The sequence below is a fragment of the Opisthocomus hoazin genome, chromosome 3 (assembly GCF_030867145.1).
Source record: "Opisthocomus hoazin isolate bOpiHoa1 chromosome 3, bOpiHoa1.hap1, whole genome shotgun sequence".
In the NCBI taxonomy this organism is placed as follows: domain Eukaryota; kingdom Metazoa; phylum Chordata; class Aves; order Opisthocomiformes; family Opisthocomidae; genus Opisthocomus; species Opisthocomus hoazin.
In genome coordinates, this window is record NC_134416.1 from 40,236,277 (window position 1) to 40,255,470 (window position 19,194).

The following is a 19,194-nucleotide window of genomic DNA, read 5'->3' on the forward strand; positions in this document are numbered from 1 at the left end:
AGCAACTCATGGTAATTTTTGCTGAATGTTAACTTCTAACTTCTCGCAAAACTAGGCCTTGGAGGTTTGCAAGTGATCAGAGCTGTGAATCACGACACCTTAAGAGGAATGTACCTCATTAGAGCCACAGCATGAATGGAGGTCCTAACACACAAGGCAAGCAAGGTCAGGAACACTAGAGTGTAAAGGCTAACTTAACAGTGCAGAAATCAAAAAAAGTCAGAACGATGAATCTTGGATCTTATTCAATCATGCACCAAAAAACAACCACCACACAGCACTTTAAACTTCAGTTTAAAGATGTGTCATAGAAACTGAGTCGAAAAGCAGAACTTGGTCAACTAATCTGAGGAATGTTGGTTTATTACCCACCGTAGTTTCTGGTTATACTGCTTGACTTTTTCGAGTGAGGCTGCGTTAATCTGAGCTTGAAATTCTTCTACCGAGACACTGTCTCTGTAATAATATCCTTCCATGCTCTCCAGTGCTGTGAAGAGAGAAAGGAGAATGGAGAAGAGAAAAATCAGTATTAAATATTTAGTATTCGCCTTCTTTGTAGCTTTGTTCACAGACTAGCGAATTACTTTTTAACCTTAAGGCTGTGACCCCACTGTGGATTGCCGAGTTGTTTCCATATGTCATCAAATTCATATAGATCTCTCTAAGATTTCATTTACAAGAAAAATTATATTTCTTGCTCTGTGGAAAATATAAAGGAGAGAGCTAGTTTGAGTTCTGTTGCTCTAATTAAAGGACTTCTGCCCTGTGAATGTAAATGTGTTTTTTAGTTCTGATATATCCTGGAAAAAAACAGTAGAATGAGCTGGGGTAGAAGAAAGAAAGGATTAATGTACCAGCTACTTTCACACAGGGAGACCTAACAACTTGTTGCGAAGCCTTATTTTAGAAGATGTGGAGCACCTGAATCTCTGGTTATTCTCACTGATAATCTGAATGCCTTCTTCCGGATCAAGTGAGACAAACTCCTCTGGATCTCTGAAAATGCCCTACAAGCTCCTTTTCAGGGATCAAGTTAGTTTCTAAAGTCAACTAATTGACTATGTCCACCTTTGATGTATTCTCTTCACCAAAGCAAGGATGAATACTGCGACAAGAATTCAGGAATTAAACAACGACTTCCATTACAGGAAGGACTGTATGTCCTTCTCATATGATCATTGCACAGAAATTAAAAGGAGGAAAAAATGAACACACAGTCATTCCACTGTGGCATGCTCTTCCTAGCAATAACTTTCTAAAAAAGAAAGAAAAAATAGAACATTCCCCCAGCCACTTTGATATAGATACTAAGGGAAGTTTAACCTTCTCTTCAGCCAAGCCAAATTAGGTGTTTAAAAGGTTCTCAAAAAAATTTGGACTGGAAAAATCAGGATCTTCATTTTAAGAGGTTAACCTTATTATAACATAAATGACAGGCTCTTGGTGAGTGTAGGGTTTTGGCAAGAAGCATTAAAGATTTTACAGTTAAGAATATTGCCACTTTAATAATCCATACACATTCTAAGAATCCATCACCCTATCAGAAAATGCAAGCAATAAGCAGAGTTCTGATGGAAACATACTGCTGTCTTACAGCTTCAGCTGCACACAGAATATTAATTCTGCTTGTACTGCTTAATATGACCAGTTAATAAATAATTCATTCATTGTGAAAGAACATGCAAATTGCACTCCCCTTCTGTGCTTTCAGAGTTTGTAATTGTACTTCTATGCAAAAAATACTAAATTTCAACAGAATTGCTTCTTAGCTTCCTTGGTGCTAAGTCACACCAGAAGGACCCCACAAAAATATCGACTGAACTCCAGTTATAATAGCATGTTAGTGCAAACAGAGTTGATAATCCATACTGCTTAGTTTACTGGCTTCAAGTTGGTTTTATCCAATTAGATCACCCAACCGGGAAACTCAGTCATCTGTCAGGACTGGCTGGAGCACACAGTTCTGCCTTTAAAGGCACTGTGGGGGTCACGCTTACGGCTGCTGGCAGGGAATCCCACACTGTGTGCTTTGGCTCTCCCCTTTTTTGAAGGGTTTAACATTTTCCTGCCTAATATATTATAAGGCTCTTGGGTAAGGAAGCTTTCCTTACTAACTGAAACATGTTGTACAGTATTCTTGAATCTATGTTAGGACATTATAGCCTGAATGCATGGGCAACTGAATGGAAGAAAAACCTGAAAGGATGAGCAGGCTCAAAGGGTAGTATCTAATGGGACATGAACTACCTAGGGGCCTATTATAAGCAGAATACTACTGGGTTCTATATTGTTCAACATCTTTATCACTGACCTTGAGGAAGCCCTCCAGGGGCGCTGACAGAGTGCCCTCTTGTCAAGTTTGCAGCTGATACCAAACTGGGGAAGCAGTGGATATGCTCAAGTGCTGGGCAACCTACAGAGGGACCTAGACAGGCTGGAAGAACGGTCCAGCAGGAACCTTGTGAAACTGAACAAAAACAAATGTCAAGTCCTGCACCTGGGAAGGTATAGCCTAAACAGCAGCTCTGAGGACCTCGGGGTCATGTCAGACAGCAAGCTGAACATGAGCCTTCAGTGTTCTCTGTCAACCAAGAAGGCCAAGAGCATCCTAAACTGTATTAACACAAACATGGCCAGCAGACTGAAAAAAATGCTTGTCCTCACTTCACTCAACACTCATTAGACAGCATCTTGAATACTGTGTCTAGTTTTGGGCCCCACAGCACACGAAAGCTGTTGACCCACTGGAAGGACTTGAGTAGCAGGCCACCAAGATGATCATGGTGAGGAGAAGCTGAGGGACCTGAGCTTGTTCAGCCTGTACAAGTGATGGCTTTGAGGATGAGCTACTATCCAGGTGTCATTAGCTACCAGGAGGTCAATGAGAAGACAGAGCCAGGCTCTTAACAATGGTGCATGCTGGCAGGACAAGAGGCAACAAACGTAAATTGAAACAAGAGATGCTTCAACTTGAAGAAAGAAAACACATAAGAAAACAATACATAGACTTGTAATTTTATACATGGAGCCATGCAACACTGCATGCAACACAGAGATAAATAGATTGATGTGCACTGACTTGTACCTTTGCTCAACTATTCCAAAACCATGATTTTCTAAATGTTCCATTTGAAAACTTCATAAAACATTGTCTTCTAGGTAGGAAACAGCTTAGCTCTGTTACACTTGAGAAGCCAGAATTCACTTCACAGAGGAACTTACAGAAAATTTCTACATTTGTAGCTAATAAATTTCAGCTAAAGATGGGGATCTACTGAGTAAGTTTGATGGCAGCTCAGCTAAACCTCACAGGAAAGAAGTAAAAAATAGAATCCAAATTCACTTATTAATGAGGAAAAAAATGCAAAATAATGATTTAAACACTAAGATTGAACTTCTTATCCAGGACTTCTTATTCTTGGAGTCTAATGGACTATTTTGGAGGAGGATCCTTGAAAATTAAAGAAATTTGATATGATAAAGAAATAAGAAATCTCTATATTACTGAAAATGAATACGCAGATGTAACACTTGTAAGAATCTTTGCCCTTTTCCTTTAGCTGACTACAAAGATGCTTATCCTAAGACTCAAATATTTTGGGCTTCTGGAAACAGAAAGGGAAAAAATTCTGTAAAATAAATTCTGTAGCATATTGAATCCCATCCCGAATCAAAAAAAAAATTAGTATTTCCAGGATTTCATCTGAACCAAGGTATTTTCTGTTCTCTTTCATGTGCCTTTTTGTCTGCTCTACTGAATTGTCTCCTGCTCAGTGTTCTCATTTTCCCCTATACCTGAAATCAATCTCTTCAAAAGAAATCCACTGAAGTCTGTCTTTATTAGTTTGTTTAAAAATCAGACTTCAGGGATCTTATTTTTAAAAAATTGTGTGCTTTAAGTTTACAGTAAGTTTGGCTACTTCTTCATGTGTCCTACTGTTTGCTATTTCTTTTTACACTCTCGTCATCTATCGGAGACCATACCCTCCTAGAAACCTTCATTTGTATGCCTGACGTCTGCCTATTCCACATAGACCCTGGAAGCCTTTCACAAGGTATGGAGTACTTTCAGCTCCCTCTGAAATCAAAGGCAGCTCAAGGCAATCAGCACCTCACATTCACCATTTCAGTGAATCAAACTCCACACTCCTGATGAGTATAATGACTCTGCAGCTAACACAGGCTGCCTGCAATTTATGAACAGCCTGAGCATCAGCGCCACCATTCATCACTTCGGTAACGTTTGCAGTGTCATAACTACAAAAACCTGAAAACGTTACTTAAGTCTTCACAACATTTTAAAGAGACAGAATTGCCAGGGGATAACAATTTAGTCCTTAAATTTGAAGTAACAGGAAAAGATTACAACACTTCTAATAGCAAGTTTCATGGTCTGACTATGGTCCACTAACATCTACTAAGAACAAAACAATACTGATGAAAGAAGATTCACTCTTTTGTGTTGGAATCATACAACAGGTATAAACTTAGAAATGTATACCCATGTCTCTATTATCAGAAATGTCAGCATTTCTTAAATTCACCTTAAATAACACACTTAAATATAAGCATTGTGCACTTACTGTTACAAAGGATTTACATCAGAGTGAAAAAGCAGGGTTTTAAAGAGAGTTAAATATTATCTGAAAGAATTGGAGGGGAGGGCAGAATTAAAACTCAGGTTACCTTGTGAAAAAAGTACCGGGTGGATTTTAAATCCCCCTCCATTCTTCAGCCTTTGAGGAAGCTGTTCAAAATGGTAACTATCCAGGTAGAAGTAAACCTTCAGGGTTTGCCGGCTTCCTTCTGCTTGGTATGTGATTGGTACATCTGAAAACACAGTCAATGTTACTATTTCATTAAAAGAAATGACACGTTGTTTTCCAGAAACTGCTGCACCCAAAATTCACACGGTTAGATAAAAATCACTGCAGATACAAAACAAATGTGTGCAGTATTTTACATTATACTCGGTGTTGCTGTGGTCACTTTTGGCCTATCCATTATCAGGAAACAGACAACCAGAAAAGCAGTGACTGACATCTTTGCCAGCCTGTCAATGACTGAAAAAACACTAAGCAAATAATTTAGTTGGCAAAATCCTACTTGTATTCCCTGTAAATCTGAAGAAACATCTACGTGCAGAACACAGTTTAAAATCACTGGAAGGATACTTTTAGCCATATTTCACACACCTTCCTCAGGCGCACAATGTATAAGGTCAGTGTGACACGTAGATTCTCCTCAGATTTGTGTGGGATAGAACACAAGTAAATATACAGTAGCTACCAGCATACTCATGAAATTATTATTAAAAATCAGGACCTAACTGAGGAAACAAATTTATTATGGTGGAATATATAAAACTGTAAGAGCACATTTCACTACACTTTGACAAGCTAGATGTCACAATACATCAACTGGCATAGAGTTCAGGGCAACCAGCAGTATCATTTTTCAGTTACAGTGATTCCCCAACATACGTCTTGTGTATTATGCCAGATGATTAACATGTAATGACCATTAGCAAAAGTTAGCAAAAATTTTCCATTTACCTAAATCTCTCAGAGGAAGCCGACTCAATTCAATTTAAGTTTTGTATGTATTTCCTGTTTCAGTATTATTTCCATACATAAGACTCCAGAATGAAAGCAGTAACAATAAAATTTAGCAATTTGCATTAATAATATTATAATGTAATTTTTACACTGTGTGCATAAATTATTTTGTACCTAAATGGAAAAAATACCAAAGGAACATTTTTCACTATTTTTGGTAATATGAAAAATACTTTTTTTTCCTTTCATTGATTATGTGGAATCATAAATGGAAAAACCAAATTTGCCAGATCCTGTCTTCTGTAGCCAGAGTCAGGATGACTGTGGCAGCAGCACTTAAACCAAAAGGAAATACAGGGTTTATTACAATCCTAGAACATGCGGAGTTTCCATTTCTCTGTGTTTTAGCACAGACACCTCAGCTGGAAGATGCAGCAATATGAACAGTTCATGACATAGTCATAGGGTTAACTACCCACCAGGACACCCTCCTGTAACTCCAGTTCCATGTTGTTACCTGGCTTGGCAGGGCTTGTTTTTAAAACGAATGCCCTGAACAGGGTCCTTACTTGAGTTATACAGAAATAAATATGGTCTTACATAGGCTAGTTCCTACCTGACTACCAGCCCTGCCCTACCAAATTCTTCAGCTCATGGACAGCTTTGTGGAGGAGCTTTGTGTCTTCTGGTTTCGGTTATTGCAGAAATTCTCTCATGTGTGGTCTTGTTCTGGCAAGGGAATTGTTTCAGAAAAGCTTGATGTGAAGCAGACATGCTTTCCTCCCTTCCCAGGGGAGTTATGAGACTTAGGAAAAAATGAGGGCTTTTTGCTTCCTAAACAAAGTTCACTGCAGGAAAATCTCTACTGGCTGAAAACATATTAATAAAAGAGTGGCTGAAAATGAGTGAAGAGTAGAAACAGCAGACTGTGAAGACAGTCCCTTCCTGCAAGTTGGGCGCGTATTGGGAGGAAAGGTTCACAACCCTCGTCGTCTGCATCAGCATGTCTCAGAGGAAGTTTCTTGCACAATTTAAAGCTATCCTAATAGTGTTTGCTCTCACCTTTCAAGGAACTCTTCCAATATTTACTTTGTCTTTCAGATGATAAAATTAAATGGATTTTATGCTTCTCCATCTCACCTCAGCTGCATTTCTCTATTAAGACCTTCAACTTATTCTACACGACTCTTCAATAACAACTAGATCTTCCAGGGACTTTCCCAATGCAGTCACATATTCCCAATGGAAAATTCAGTTAAGCAGACAGTTTTGTCCCCACCAGATAACGATTCTGCATTGTCACTGATGTTAACTGTATTTCAGGAAATCTAGGAATATTAGGAGAGCTACAGATCTACTAATTCCCCGTAACACAAATTTATATAATATTCCCCATGGGAGGTAATGTTCTAGGAGAGAAAAATGTTACAAATACAGAAAATGTTTCTTAACAGTAAAACCCAGATATTAATTATAATTACTCACTGGCAACTAGTGGTTCTGGCTCTGATTGTCTAAAGTAAAAAGTAACTTTTTCCAAGTCAAACAGTGCAACCAACGTATCTTCTAGCATGGCTTGCTCATCAGCCTAAAAAAGGCAAAAGAAAAAGTTAAATGGTCATTTCAGCCAGATGTTTTCCCTACCAGAAATAGTATGAGAGCAGGACATAAAAGTAACTACAGAATGTTGCACAACAGTTCACTGATTCACTGTATAACCTAATTAACTCTTAGATAATGTAAATATCTTTGTTTCTATTGGCACTTTCCCTTTTCTTACTAGTCCAAGATTATTAAAATGAATGTTAGCATTTCACATAGTAAATTAATAGGTAATTTATAGCTACCATTACTTCTCACTGCTTTTAATCAAACAATACCGTAATTATTGTTTATGTAAACATCAGACTTCAACAGCTTTTCTTGACACCAGGTCTAGCTTGTAAATTAACACAGGAGAAATGTGCAAAACAAATCCTTCCTTTTAACAATTTGCTTTTTAAAAAAATGACATAACTTCAGCATTTTTTTAATAAACTTCAGATGAGATTTCATTGTGTCCACTCTAAGCACCAATAATTGAACCAGTAGCTCAGAACGAGTACAGCTCAGGGTGATTTGCACCTTCTCCTACAAAACACTTGATGCAAATCAAGTATATAGATATGCCAATATTTTGATTTGCACCTATGGTTCACTCTGTGTACTCCTGAGCTGAAGAGACAGCTAAAGAGATCCAGACTAATTTACCAAAAGAGCTGCAGGAAGTAAATGACTAACTTCTCAGGGTACTTTTACTGAACCTTTAAAAAGAAAATAGTCATCTGCAAGTATGGTTATCTTGAGTTAAATATGCAGAGCAATTAGAGCAGAAAATAATAATCACTTAGGTAACTCTGTTCTTTATACAGCCCTCCCCTAGCACCTTAAGCTAGCAAGGGCCGAATTGAAATGCATGCATTTTTCCCCCTTCAAGAACTGAAAGAGTAGGAAGCCAAAGAATAACAACGCAGCTGCCTATAAAATAAGAAAAACTATAGCTTACCAAACTACAGAAAGGAAAAAAAAAAAAAAAGCATGATTTTCCCTGATCTATATCATGTAATAGCATTCCCCCTTGTATTTATGAAAAAGCAAAGCTGCTAGAAATATTTTGTCTCCTGGTTCAATTTATGAAGTCTCTATGGACAGAGCAGTTTTATCAGCAGAATAGTCTGAAAACTGTTCTGTGACATGGGAAATCTTTGCACAACTGCTCATTCTTTACTGAACTCTGGCATAACGAGTACAATTTCCTTCAAATACCCTTGTTTAAAATAACACAGATCATTTGTAAGCAAAATAATGCTGAGAAGGTATTGAAAAAGTTGCCTTTCAATACTTTCCCCTTGGTTAAGAACAGTTAGACAGAAGAGACTAAATTTAACTTTATTTTCAATTCGACAGTGCATACTGCTGGTATCTGATTAAGTGAAAATAACTAAGCAGCATGCATTTTCACTACAAAGGAAATCTCTACAATCTTGAACGAAAAAACAGAAGTATTCAGTGCTGTAAAGACAACAGTTGTGTTGCGATAACATGACATCTAAGCACATGGGAAAACATAAGACAGGCACCAACTGAATTTCTTCTTGAATTCCGAGGACTCCAGCACCAAGACGTGTTGCTGCTGCACAGTGCTAAAAAGTATCCAAGACTCCAGACGTGAGCCCAAGCTCCCCTGACCATACTTTCCTCACATACTCCTCATGTGGATAAACTGCCCTCCTGTCTCTCTCGGGCACTGACTCTATCTGGTTTTAAGCTGCACACCTCGTCCTGACATACCCTGTCCCCCTCAAGCCCACGTAGGTACCTGAGCTACCTGTGACACTGCTGCTCACGCTATCTCAAGTCAATGCTGTCCAGCAATACCACACACTAATACTTTACCATTGCAGTTTAGAAATACCTTTATTTTTATTGATCTTTTCTGCTTCTAAAGTGTATCAGGTCAACTTGTCAGCAATTTGCTGCCGAGATAGACAAGGCAAGGAAAGAAGACCTTTGATACTAGGAACATCATCTGTTTTTTGTGTGGACTTTTATACAGCAGGATGTACCAAATCAGTTCTTTTTCAGTGAGCATCTCAAGAGGTTGAGAAGACTGCCACGGAGCAGACCGTGCAGACTGCTTCACAGTTCTTCAGGTTAGCAGGAACCAGTCTAGTGTGAGAAGCAGCTTAAATAGCTGAAGAAGCACATTGGATAACTGAGGATTAGAGGACTACAAGGCTATGTCCTTTTTTTCGTTGTTTCTTAAGCCATGGCTCTTTGCCAAGCCTTGTGAAGAAATCGCAGATTTGCAATTACCCTGACAGGCTACGAGGATTTGCTCAGTGAGAGGGACCAAACAGACTAGCATGTCTAGTCCTTCAACTACTACAGACTTTTTGGTTAGTGGGGAAAGGGGTGATAAAAAGTATCCAAACCAGGTATTTTATTTATCTTGCATTGCTGCTTATTGCAAACTGACGTTCTGGTTATCACCCAATACATCCACCCCTAGGGAACAGCTGTGATAGCGGTGGGAAGTCAAGGGTAAACTCACTATCTGCAAACTCAAAACAAATGTAATACTGTCTTTGTGGAAAACATATTCCCCATATCATAAACATACATTTCTCATATCTGTAATTATCTAAATGGCAAATTTTTCAAATAGCAGCTAATTAAGTAACAAGCTAAGAACAAAGGACACAGAAAATCGCATTTATAACTAAGACCGTGCCCCTGGTTCAGGGAACAAAGATGGGCTGGGACCAAGCATGCCACATGAGAAGTCTTACCAGGTTAGGTGAGAGCAGGGACTGGAAATGAAGGAGAAGACCTGCACTGGCTATCTGTTCCAACCACCTTCTGCTGGCCTCCATCGTCTCCATTTCATATTCTTTGTTGTTGTCAAACATTTGATTTAAGGCCACCATTAGTTGCTCTGAAAAAGCACAGACTGTGGCCACCAGGCTCTGACAGAAGACCATGTCTCGCCTCAGTTGTATCTCGCTGTCTGTTATGGTTAAAGGCAAAAGAGGAAAAGCAAAAATGGAGCAGGAGATTAATTAACAGCAAAGGAACTGAGCTGGAATTTTTTTGTCTAAAACCAAAGTCATTTTAATGTAAAGTAAATTACAAGTTTACAGCCTAATGTTATTCCCAGTAAACAGCACTCCAAGACCAAAGCTTGGCCATTTTCCACATTAAAAGATTATAATTCTAAAACTACATAGAAGTGTATTTAAATTTGGAATTTAAAGTAGCTCTTCATAAATAATGAATGTTTATCTTGTAGATTTTAACATACATGCCATCAATTCTGTGTACTTCTGACATTATAAGGTGATGGATATGAGTCAGATCTCTTTGCTGCAACGTGAGAAACAGCTGGGCACAACAACATTTACTTTCCACAGGAAAGCAAGGATAATCACAAGCTCTTAATATGACTGCATCATTTGGTCAACTCCACAGCTACCAGCTGGGTAGGGCAGATGAAGACTGCCTGCTGTAAAGTGCAGACAAGGCATATAGGAGTGTTGCTACCAGAACACAATCTATCCAAATACAACAAATATATGAATATGAAATCTATAAAATAAGCACAGAGCAGCATCACATATCCAGGAAGCAGCAGAGATTTATGGTGTCAGGAAAGTCCAGGACAGGTCCCTAGGTAGAAGTCGATGGAATCATTAGCAGCTGATTTACATTAGGGACTAGCTAACCTATCAATTTATTCTGGAGGTGACAGGTATTAGATTAGCTAAAGGTCGAAAGACTTAGAAGGAAACATTCTCAATAAAGCAGAAAATTGTGGTGATAAATATTCAGCGCTTCCTTTTTCTCTTCTTTTCTGAAGGTCTTCAAGTATTTTTATCATTATGAACTGTTAGGCAAACATTAATCACATATGGTACAGGTAGACTTAATCTTTCTCAGAGCAAGAGAAGATTAGGTGATATTGAGGTCTTTCCAAAATCTAAAATCTTTGTCCTCACTTTTAGATTCCTCTGCCTCTAAGAGGATTAGCTCCTTTACCACCTCTTCTCTATGGAGCTGACAAGGCTTTAGATGACTGGGTAAGTCAGCAGAAATAATTCTGTACTCACAAAATTAATACTGACTTTAAAAATATGCTTTTCTTGGACTCTTAAGTATTTCTCAGAGTAACTCCATTCTGTCTGTTTACCTTCTGAGATCTTCTTCAGTTGTTTCCTTGACTAGTAAAGGAGTGGTCACTATTACCAATATAATTTTGATTCCATTTGCCAGCCTCTCAGGCGTTCAGGAATGTTTTTCATAAATACCCTAACCACTACTGTTTCTGCACTGTGACTCATTGCTTTTCATTTTGATTATTGAAACTAACTTCTCTCTCTCTCTCCTTCCAGCCTCTCAAACTCTGCAGAATCCAGTACAGACAGAATTTTCATCTTTAAAAAATCCACCCATCTCCAGCTTCAAAAATCCCACTGGCTTCTCCATGGTCAAAAACTTTCCAATGTCACAGCAGCACTCAGGGATCAAAGCCCAACACACATTAGCTCTCCTCGCTTTGCTAAATTTTATGTTTGTCTAAGCAGCTAACTTTCAGTGCCTTCCCCTGTATTGCCTGGTTCTGAAAACCTCTCATGTCTCCAACACCTCATTTCCAAATTTCATTTAATACTACTTCAACATCAGATAATGCATACAGGAGCACTCTGGGTTCTTTTAACAAGAAGATTTGCATACAAAATTAAGTACAGAATTTAAAAACATATGAAACCACGTAAATAGGGAAAACTGCTTTAAAAAAATCCAGTCTGGGGTATTTTCTTAGGTCACATCTAATTTTAAAACACCCAAGGAATTACTAAAATCTTTTACAGTATTTGGAAGAAACTTGACAACAAAAAAATGTTACATTCCCTTTTTTATAAAACTGCTGTTATAACAAAATCATGAAATAATAATGCATTCATATACTGCTGCAAGATGGTTAAAATAATCAGCTTTTACAGTCAAATGTGACTGCTTATTTGTACACTTAAACACCTACAAACTGTAGAGGATCTTCTGCCATAAGTACTATGTTCTAAATACTGATTTACTGACACGTGTTTTGAAGACACACATGCCTATCTGTCTGTTTGAAGGTGTGCGCTGTATGGGGTGATGGTAGAATAATACACAGAATAATCAGACCCATTCCAAAAAAGAGAGACTTAAAAAGAGGTATTCTCTGAAGAAACATAAATGGAACGGTATGGGTTAGAATAGTACGATAAGTCTGGAAATAGATGGAAATAAAGAGAAAAGAAAAAAGACAGCAAATAAGAAAAAGCCCAAACGAACAAAGACAGCAGAAGTACTGTCCCCAAGCTTAGTTATTTAGTAGGTACTTCATCTGCCAAGATCCAAAGTAAATGACCAGAAAGGTATTTTGCATTAAAAAAACCAAGAATGTGCAATGTTTGTTAGAAATATCCTTGCAATTATTGTGTTCTTCGGGAATCCTCACTGTAAATACAGGGGTAAAGTTGTTATCAGGTTATCGTATCTGAGATTTTTCCCCCTTCTCTAAACACATTGTTCTGTCCAAAACAAAAAACAAAAAATCTCAAACCATCCACGTTCACTTCCCCCACTCCCAAATCAAAGAGAATTACCTGTATACTCAAGAAGTGCCAAGAGTATTCGTGCCTTCACCTCTTAAAGAAAAAGAAAATATATTGAGGCCATGGTTAAAACTGTTTTCAGCAACATCATAACGCATTTGCAGTTTCTCATTTAATACCCGCTTAACTCCATCTTCTTGTGTAGGCAATCCTGATATCTATCTACAAACCGGTAATCAGTCTCAACTTCACTTAATTTTACATATGACTTGACAAAATTTACAATAATCAAAAGCACCAACAATGAGAAAGACACAAGAAGAGGCAGCTGCTGTCTCAGAGTATATGTGTACCAGCTCGCCAGCGCAAGTCCACATATGAAGAATACCAGTCTTCAAACTTTGAAAAACAACACTAGCTTTCACTGATTCCCCCACTACTCCAATTTGTTCTTTTTTCTTTTCCCTCTCTCGTTCCATACTTAAAAATCTCATATTATCCTCATTTTAACATATACCAAAGCATCCAAGAAAAATACAACTGTATTTTCACTTTATTCTCAGCCTTCAGGATTTTATTTTGCCTAAATCATTTCTTTTCACTTAACATTCTATGAAGTAAAAAAGTACACATTAAAAAAGGTCTTAATTTACACTGTCAAAAAATTGGTTTTATATCTCTTTACACTGTTTTGGGTTTTTTTTGGGGGGTGGGATGGGGGTGTGGTTTGGAGGAGGGGAGCTTCTCAAAGTTTGCAGGCTGAAGAAAGTCATTCTTCCCCTCTACTACGTACCACAACACAAATTTAAATGTGTTAATCACCACTGCAAGGAACAGGCAGATTAAAAAGCGGCCATTACCCTAGAGAGTGGCAAACATCCAGCACATCAGTTGTCCTACAGTAACCGCCTATAGGAACACACTGCTACTTCACATGCTTTCACACCTTTCCAAACTTTCTTTCACACACTCAGTTTTCTGTGCAGTCTATTCCAAGCCCTGCCCAGTGGACCAGCAGTACGGGGCGTATGGACAATAGCGCAATTTGGGATTATGTTGCCCCCTACTAAAACTAACCTAGTAGGTTTGAAATGTGAATCATTTGAGATCAGAATATAACTTGGATGACAGAACTCACATCAGACTTGACTGTATCAACAGCACAGTCTGGATTCTATGTGTACTTGAACACATCTACATAAAGCCAGAATCATCCCCAAAGGTGACTATGCTTAAAAAAGAAGAAAGCCTTTCAAGCCTGATCTTCATCCATACTGTACACACACTGCGAAAACAACTGGCAGTGCCCACGCTTCTGAAACGCATGGCCATGGTATCTCAAATACAAGCACCAAAACACTCAAAATCGCTTGTTATTTTTAAAAATTGCCTGGTGATAGGTCTTTGCCTCAGCCTTCTGTCTTTTGAAAAAAAACCCACAACTTACAGAAATTAATAACTTAGCATCTTGGAGTCTGAACACAGCTTGGTAACTGAAGAGACAATATAGGGAAATATAGCTTTTATCTAAAGAATTCAGATACACTGAGGCTATTACTTGCAGCTTGTTTTATATTAGATTTATTTGATCTCTGAATTCAGAACCGTTTGGGGTATCTATAATAATTTCCTGCTTATGGGAAAATTACAGGACACTGCAACTCTCCTTTATCATTGCTATACGTCTTCTCTGTTTCAAAATATACCCACAGGCAAGAGAGCATCTTTAGGTTATTTGTATAAGTAGAGACTTACCTGGGGTTAGAAAAGAGCTTTGGATGTCAACCATTTGCTTTTTACCAAATTCCAAATGCTATGGAAGTTTTCACCCCTTCTTGCTACATGGCATACGGAAAGTAATAACTCCCTAGCAATTTTTCTTTAGTTCATATGATATGTAATGCAAGATGCCTGCAACTTCTATTATTCTTAAACTTTTTTTTTTTATCATGCTATTCTAATCTTTGCCAGTAAAGGCTATATTTTAGTTTTATTTTGTTTCTCACATCTGAATCACATAGGACTGCCAATGTAACGCCCATCTACAAGGAGGGCCAGAAGCAGGATCACGGGAACTACAGGCCTGTCAGCCTGACCTCGGTGCTGAGCAACATTATGGAGCAATTCATCCTGAGTGCGCTCAATGGGCATGTGAAGGACAACCAGGGGATCAGGCCCAGCCAGCACGGGTTCATGAAAGGCAGGTCCTGCCTGACCAACCTGATCTTCTGCAATGACCAGGTGACCCACCCAGTGGACATAGGAAAGGCTGTGGATGTCATCTACCTGGAATTTAGTACGGACTTTGACATTGTTCCTTCTGGAGAAACTGGCTGCCCATGGTTTACATGGGTGTACTCTTCACTGGATAAAGAACTAACTGGCTGAATGGCCAAAAGCAGAGAGTGGTGGTGAACTGAGTTAAATCCAGCTGGCAGCCAGTCATGAGTGGTGTTCCCCAGGGCTCAGTTTTGGGTCCAGTCTTGTTTAACATCTTTATCAATGATCTGGATAAGGGGATGGAGTGCTCCCTCCGTGAGTTTGCAGATGACACCAAGTTGGGTGGGAGTGTCGAAATGCTTGAGGGTAGGAAGGCTCTGCGGAGGGATCTGGACAGGCTGGATCGATGGGCCAAGGCCAACTGTATGAGGTTCAACAAGGCCAAATGCTGGGTCCCGCACTTCGGTCACAACAACCCCATGCAACGCTACAGGCTTGGGGAAGAGTGGCTGGAAAGCTGCCTGGCAGAAAAGGACCTGGGGGTGCTGGTCGACAGCTGGCTGAACAGGAGCCAGCAGTGTGTCCAGGTGGCCAAGAAGGCCAATGGCATCCTGGCTTGTATCAGGAATAGTGTGGCCAGCAGGAGGAGGGAGATGATCATGCCCCTGTACTAGGCACTGGGGAGGCCACACCTGGAGTACCGTGTTCAGTTTTGGGCCCCTCACTACAAGAAAGACATTGAGGTGCGCGTCCAGAGAAGGGCAGCGAGGCTGGTGAGGGGTCTAGAGAACAAGTCTTACAAGGAGTGGCTGAGGGAGCTGGGGCTGTTTAGTTTGGAGAAGAGAAGGCTGAGGGGGGACCTTACTGCTCTCTACAGCTACCTGAAAGGAGGTTGTAGTGAGGCAGGTGTTGGTCTCTTCTCCCAGGTAACTAGTGATAGGACGAGAGACAATGGCCTCAAGTTGCATCAGGGGAGGTTTAGATTAGATATTAGGAAAAATGTATTTACTGAAAGAGCGGTCAGGCATTGGAACAGGCTGCCCCGGGAGCTGGTTGAGTCCCCATCCCTGGAGGCGTTTAAAAAATGTGTAGATGTGGCACTTCAGGATATGGTTTAGTAGGCATGGTGTTTTTGGGTGGATGGTTGGACTTGATGATCTCAGAGGTCTTTTCCAACCTATGATTCTATGAAAAAAAATTTTAAGTAAGTCAGACTTGCACCGCATGTTTTAGGATTTAAGTTGAAATAAACTTTTTACACATGTAATGACCAAAAGACACCTTCACTCCTCACTCCTAATTTAAATTAAAATACATGTGAATTTTCTCAATTGCATAGTATTTCCTGTTTAAATTTAAAAACATTGTGCTAGCAAACAACTGCACTTCCTCATGCAGTTATGTGACTAGCTGACTAGAAATCTGACTTGCTCTAAAATATCACTTGACAAAAAAATCTTGCCGTTTTTTTCTTTGGGAGAAAACAACTACAGAAATTTCTCCTGTTTGTTCTCATTACACCTTCCTGTTGTTATTCTGGCCAGTTTTGGTTTTATTTTCCTTCCAAAGGGTCCCTTTCTTTTCCTCCATCTCCTTGATTTTCCTGGTTCCTACTCAAGTCATCCCTCAGCTTTTCCTCTTGTTCTTTCCAAATCTCATGTTGCATATCTCACATACATCCAAAATCCTGTACCTACCTTATTCTTTCTCTGCTCAGTGACCATTGAATTCCTGCCTGACTACTGCTCTCTCCTGCACCAAAATCAAGCACTCCATCTTCAAAGATCTGCCTGTGCCAACAACTTATCTTTATCTTTATTGGTTTAACAATTCAGTAGGCCCAGTAACTCCAAGAAATAACTTTCATATTTTCTTTAGTTACTTCGCTCCAGACAAATCCTCCTAGAATCTGTATAATATTTCAGAGAACTATTCAATTTTATCAACTTCATTAGCCTTCTAGGGTTGCCTTTTACTGTCACCATAGAAAACTTCCTTCTCTAATGATAAGGTAGGACAAATGAAATGAGATAAAGCAATCTCCATATATGTTTTAAATTTACTGTCAAGGAAGGTTTGGTTGGGGTTTTTTCAGGGTTTTTTTTTTTAATCAGTGCAAACCTTCATAGATTTTTTTTTTAAATTATTCTCCCAATTCCAATACTAATAAAAAGAAAACTGACAGACCAGAACAATAATCCTCAAGGCATTCTGAGTTTTCCCATTTCTTCATACTTACTAAACAAAGCAAATAAAAAGAATCCTAAGATCTAAGACTTAAAACATCTCATTTTTGTGAGGCTCCCATGTCTTCTCCTGCTTTAAAGCACTAATCAGTCTAATCTAATACAACACATTATACAATGCAACAGAATGAAGAGTGAAAAATTACAAGAGCCTGTGATATTTTTATGAAAATAAAAATGAGTCAGTTTTTAATAAGGAGATGCATTTACCAAAAACATTCATCCTTACTTTAGCATTCATCAATAATGGTTAAGTGTGTTTAAAACAACTGGAGGTTTTAATTACAACAATTTTTTCCCACGGTGAATAAAGTTGTGTCTGTGGTCTCCTTTGACTACTTCCTCTAGAAACTTCTAGAAGAGACAAATATATCTGCTTTCCTCAATTACTAAAATACTGCCTTTTACTTATAAACAAACATGAAGATTCTTCCAAAAATCCAAGACTTTGTTCAACTTGTTCTCATAAGCCCAACTAAGCAGCCAAATTAGAGGACATCTTTTGCTTTTTCTGAATCAGGTGAATAAGAGGGAAAGCTGGGAGGGTAAATCACTGTATTATGTGTTAGGTTTTCAACCAGAAATAGCTCAGGGCAGTACTAGTGGTTCTTCTAGCTATCCTGACCATTTGTGAACACAATGCATAATGGCAAGATTGGAAAGGAGAAAATAAGAAATAAAGATATGAAGGAAAAATTGAGCTGCTAAAGCGTTTATAACTCTGCTTTGTGCTCATCTGATTTCAGTTAGATCCAGCTGCTGGTTGTGTCTCAAGTTTTATTTATACAGGCCTAAGCCTGCCTCAATCACAGCAGTCTCCCAAAACTGCCTGAGGGGTATATTTCTCCCCTGAATCTTTTCAACACTGAATTACATATACCTGTCTAGACATGCCTTGGAAACTAAGGCTTGAGTAGCAATTATTCACTTCCATTCTCCTATTTCTCCTTCATGCTGTTTGTGCCAGGGAACAAGAATATAGGCTTTCAGGTATCCTTTACATCACACCAACTCCTTGGTCCCACAGGCAAATCTAAATTGTGATGAAGATGTGGACCATGATTCTCCAGAACACTTCTCAGGAACAAATATTAGTGATACCAATTTGGGTGGTGGTGATGGAACAGGAATCAAATTAAAGAAAAAAAACTACAAGAGAATAGAAAGATGTAAAGACTGATGGTGAATATACAACCTGATAGTTTTACATGTAAACCCATGTATTTGGTTAAGAAGATGGTACAGAAGCCAGTTGTTGGAAATCTCTGACAAAAGCTCAGATGCCGTGGATGGAAAGGGAGAGCCAAGAATATTTAAAATGGGCAGACAACTTCTGAGACACAGTGATGAGAGAAGGTAAGGCAGAGCGTGTGCTCTCCTCAAACAGCACAAGAATAATGCCTTTTATATTTAGCTCTCTGAACCATGCACCACTCACAAGCATGACTGTTGCAATAAAGTTGGTTACTTCAATTTATTAACAGAGAAAACCTTTTTTAATCCTGATATCTAAAGCACCAGAAAATGCCATCAGTTTTATTGCTCTGTAAGCATCATAATTCCTTCTGATAAATATCACTATTACATTACAGCAGTATTGTAAAAAGAGAAGTTTTGTATTATAGAGAGGCAGGAAGTCATTTGGACCTTGCTCAACTCTCCCACAAAATTTTGTGGTAGATTTAAAACCAAATTTATCTGAATAACCTAAGCTCAATACTGAGGGTATATGACTGATATTGAAATGGGTTGTCTATTAACTCTATTTATGGGCAAACAAGTTATGTGAAAATGATCTGTTAGGCTTGGCTTCAGAAGGGGGGCCACGAAGGACTGTGAAAGACACATTTCAATTCCTCCTGAACTGTGAAAGAAACCATGATTAATTCTTGAATATAATTCAGTTTAGGCTGAAGACAGACCCATAGAAAAAAGGATCCAAAAATATTTACTCATTTTTCACTCAGTGACAGCCACCATTAAACTAAAAGAAACATTCTTAGTATTGGAGAGTCAACCCAATGTGATTGA

At 38.7% G+C, this 19,194-nt stretch overlaps 1 protein-coding gene across 2 annotated transcripts in view; it reads right to left on the reverse strand.

Annotated features, from left to right (window-relative positions):
* The window catches only part of PREX2 (phosphatidylinositol-3,4,5-trisphosphate dependent Rac exchange factor 2), a 192,078-nt gene that overhangs the window by 45,191 nt on the left and 127,693 nt on the right, over positions 1-19,194 (reverse strand). For both annotated transcript variants that reach the window (XM_075416030.1, XM_075416031.1), the window contains 5 exons: positions 12,749-12,790; positions 9,890-10,107; positions 7,044-7,146; positions 4,687-4,830; positions 373-487 (listed from right to left, as the gene is read on the reverse strand). In XM_075416030.1, the coding sequence (XP_075272145.1) occupies positions 373-487; positions 4,687-4,830; positions 7,044-7,146; positions 9,890-10,107; positions 12,749-12,790 (622 nt within the window). The remainder of the gene's footprint in view (positions 1-372; positions 488-4,686; positions 4,831-7,043; positions 7,147-9,889; positions 10,108-12,748; positions 12,791-19,194) is intronic.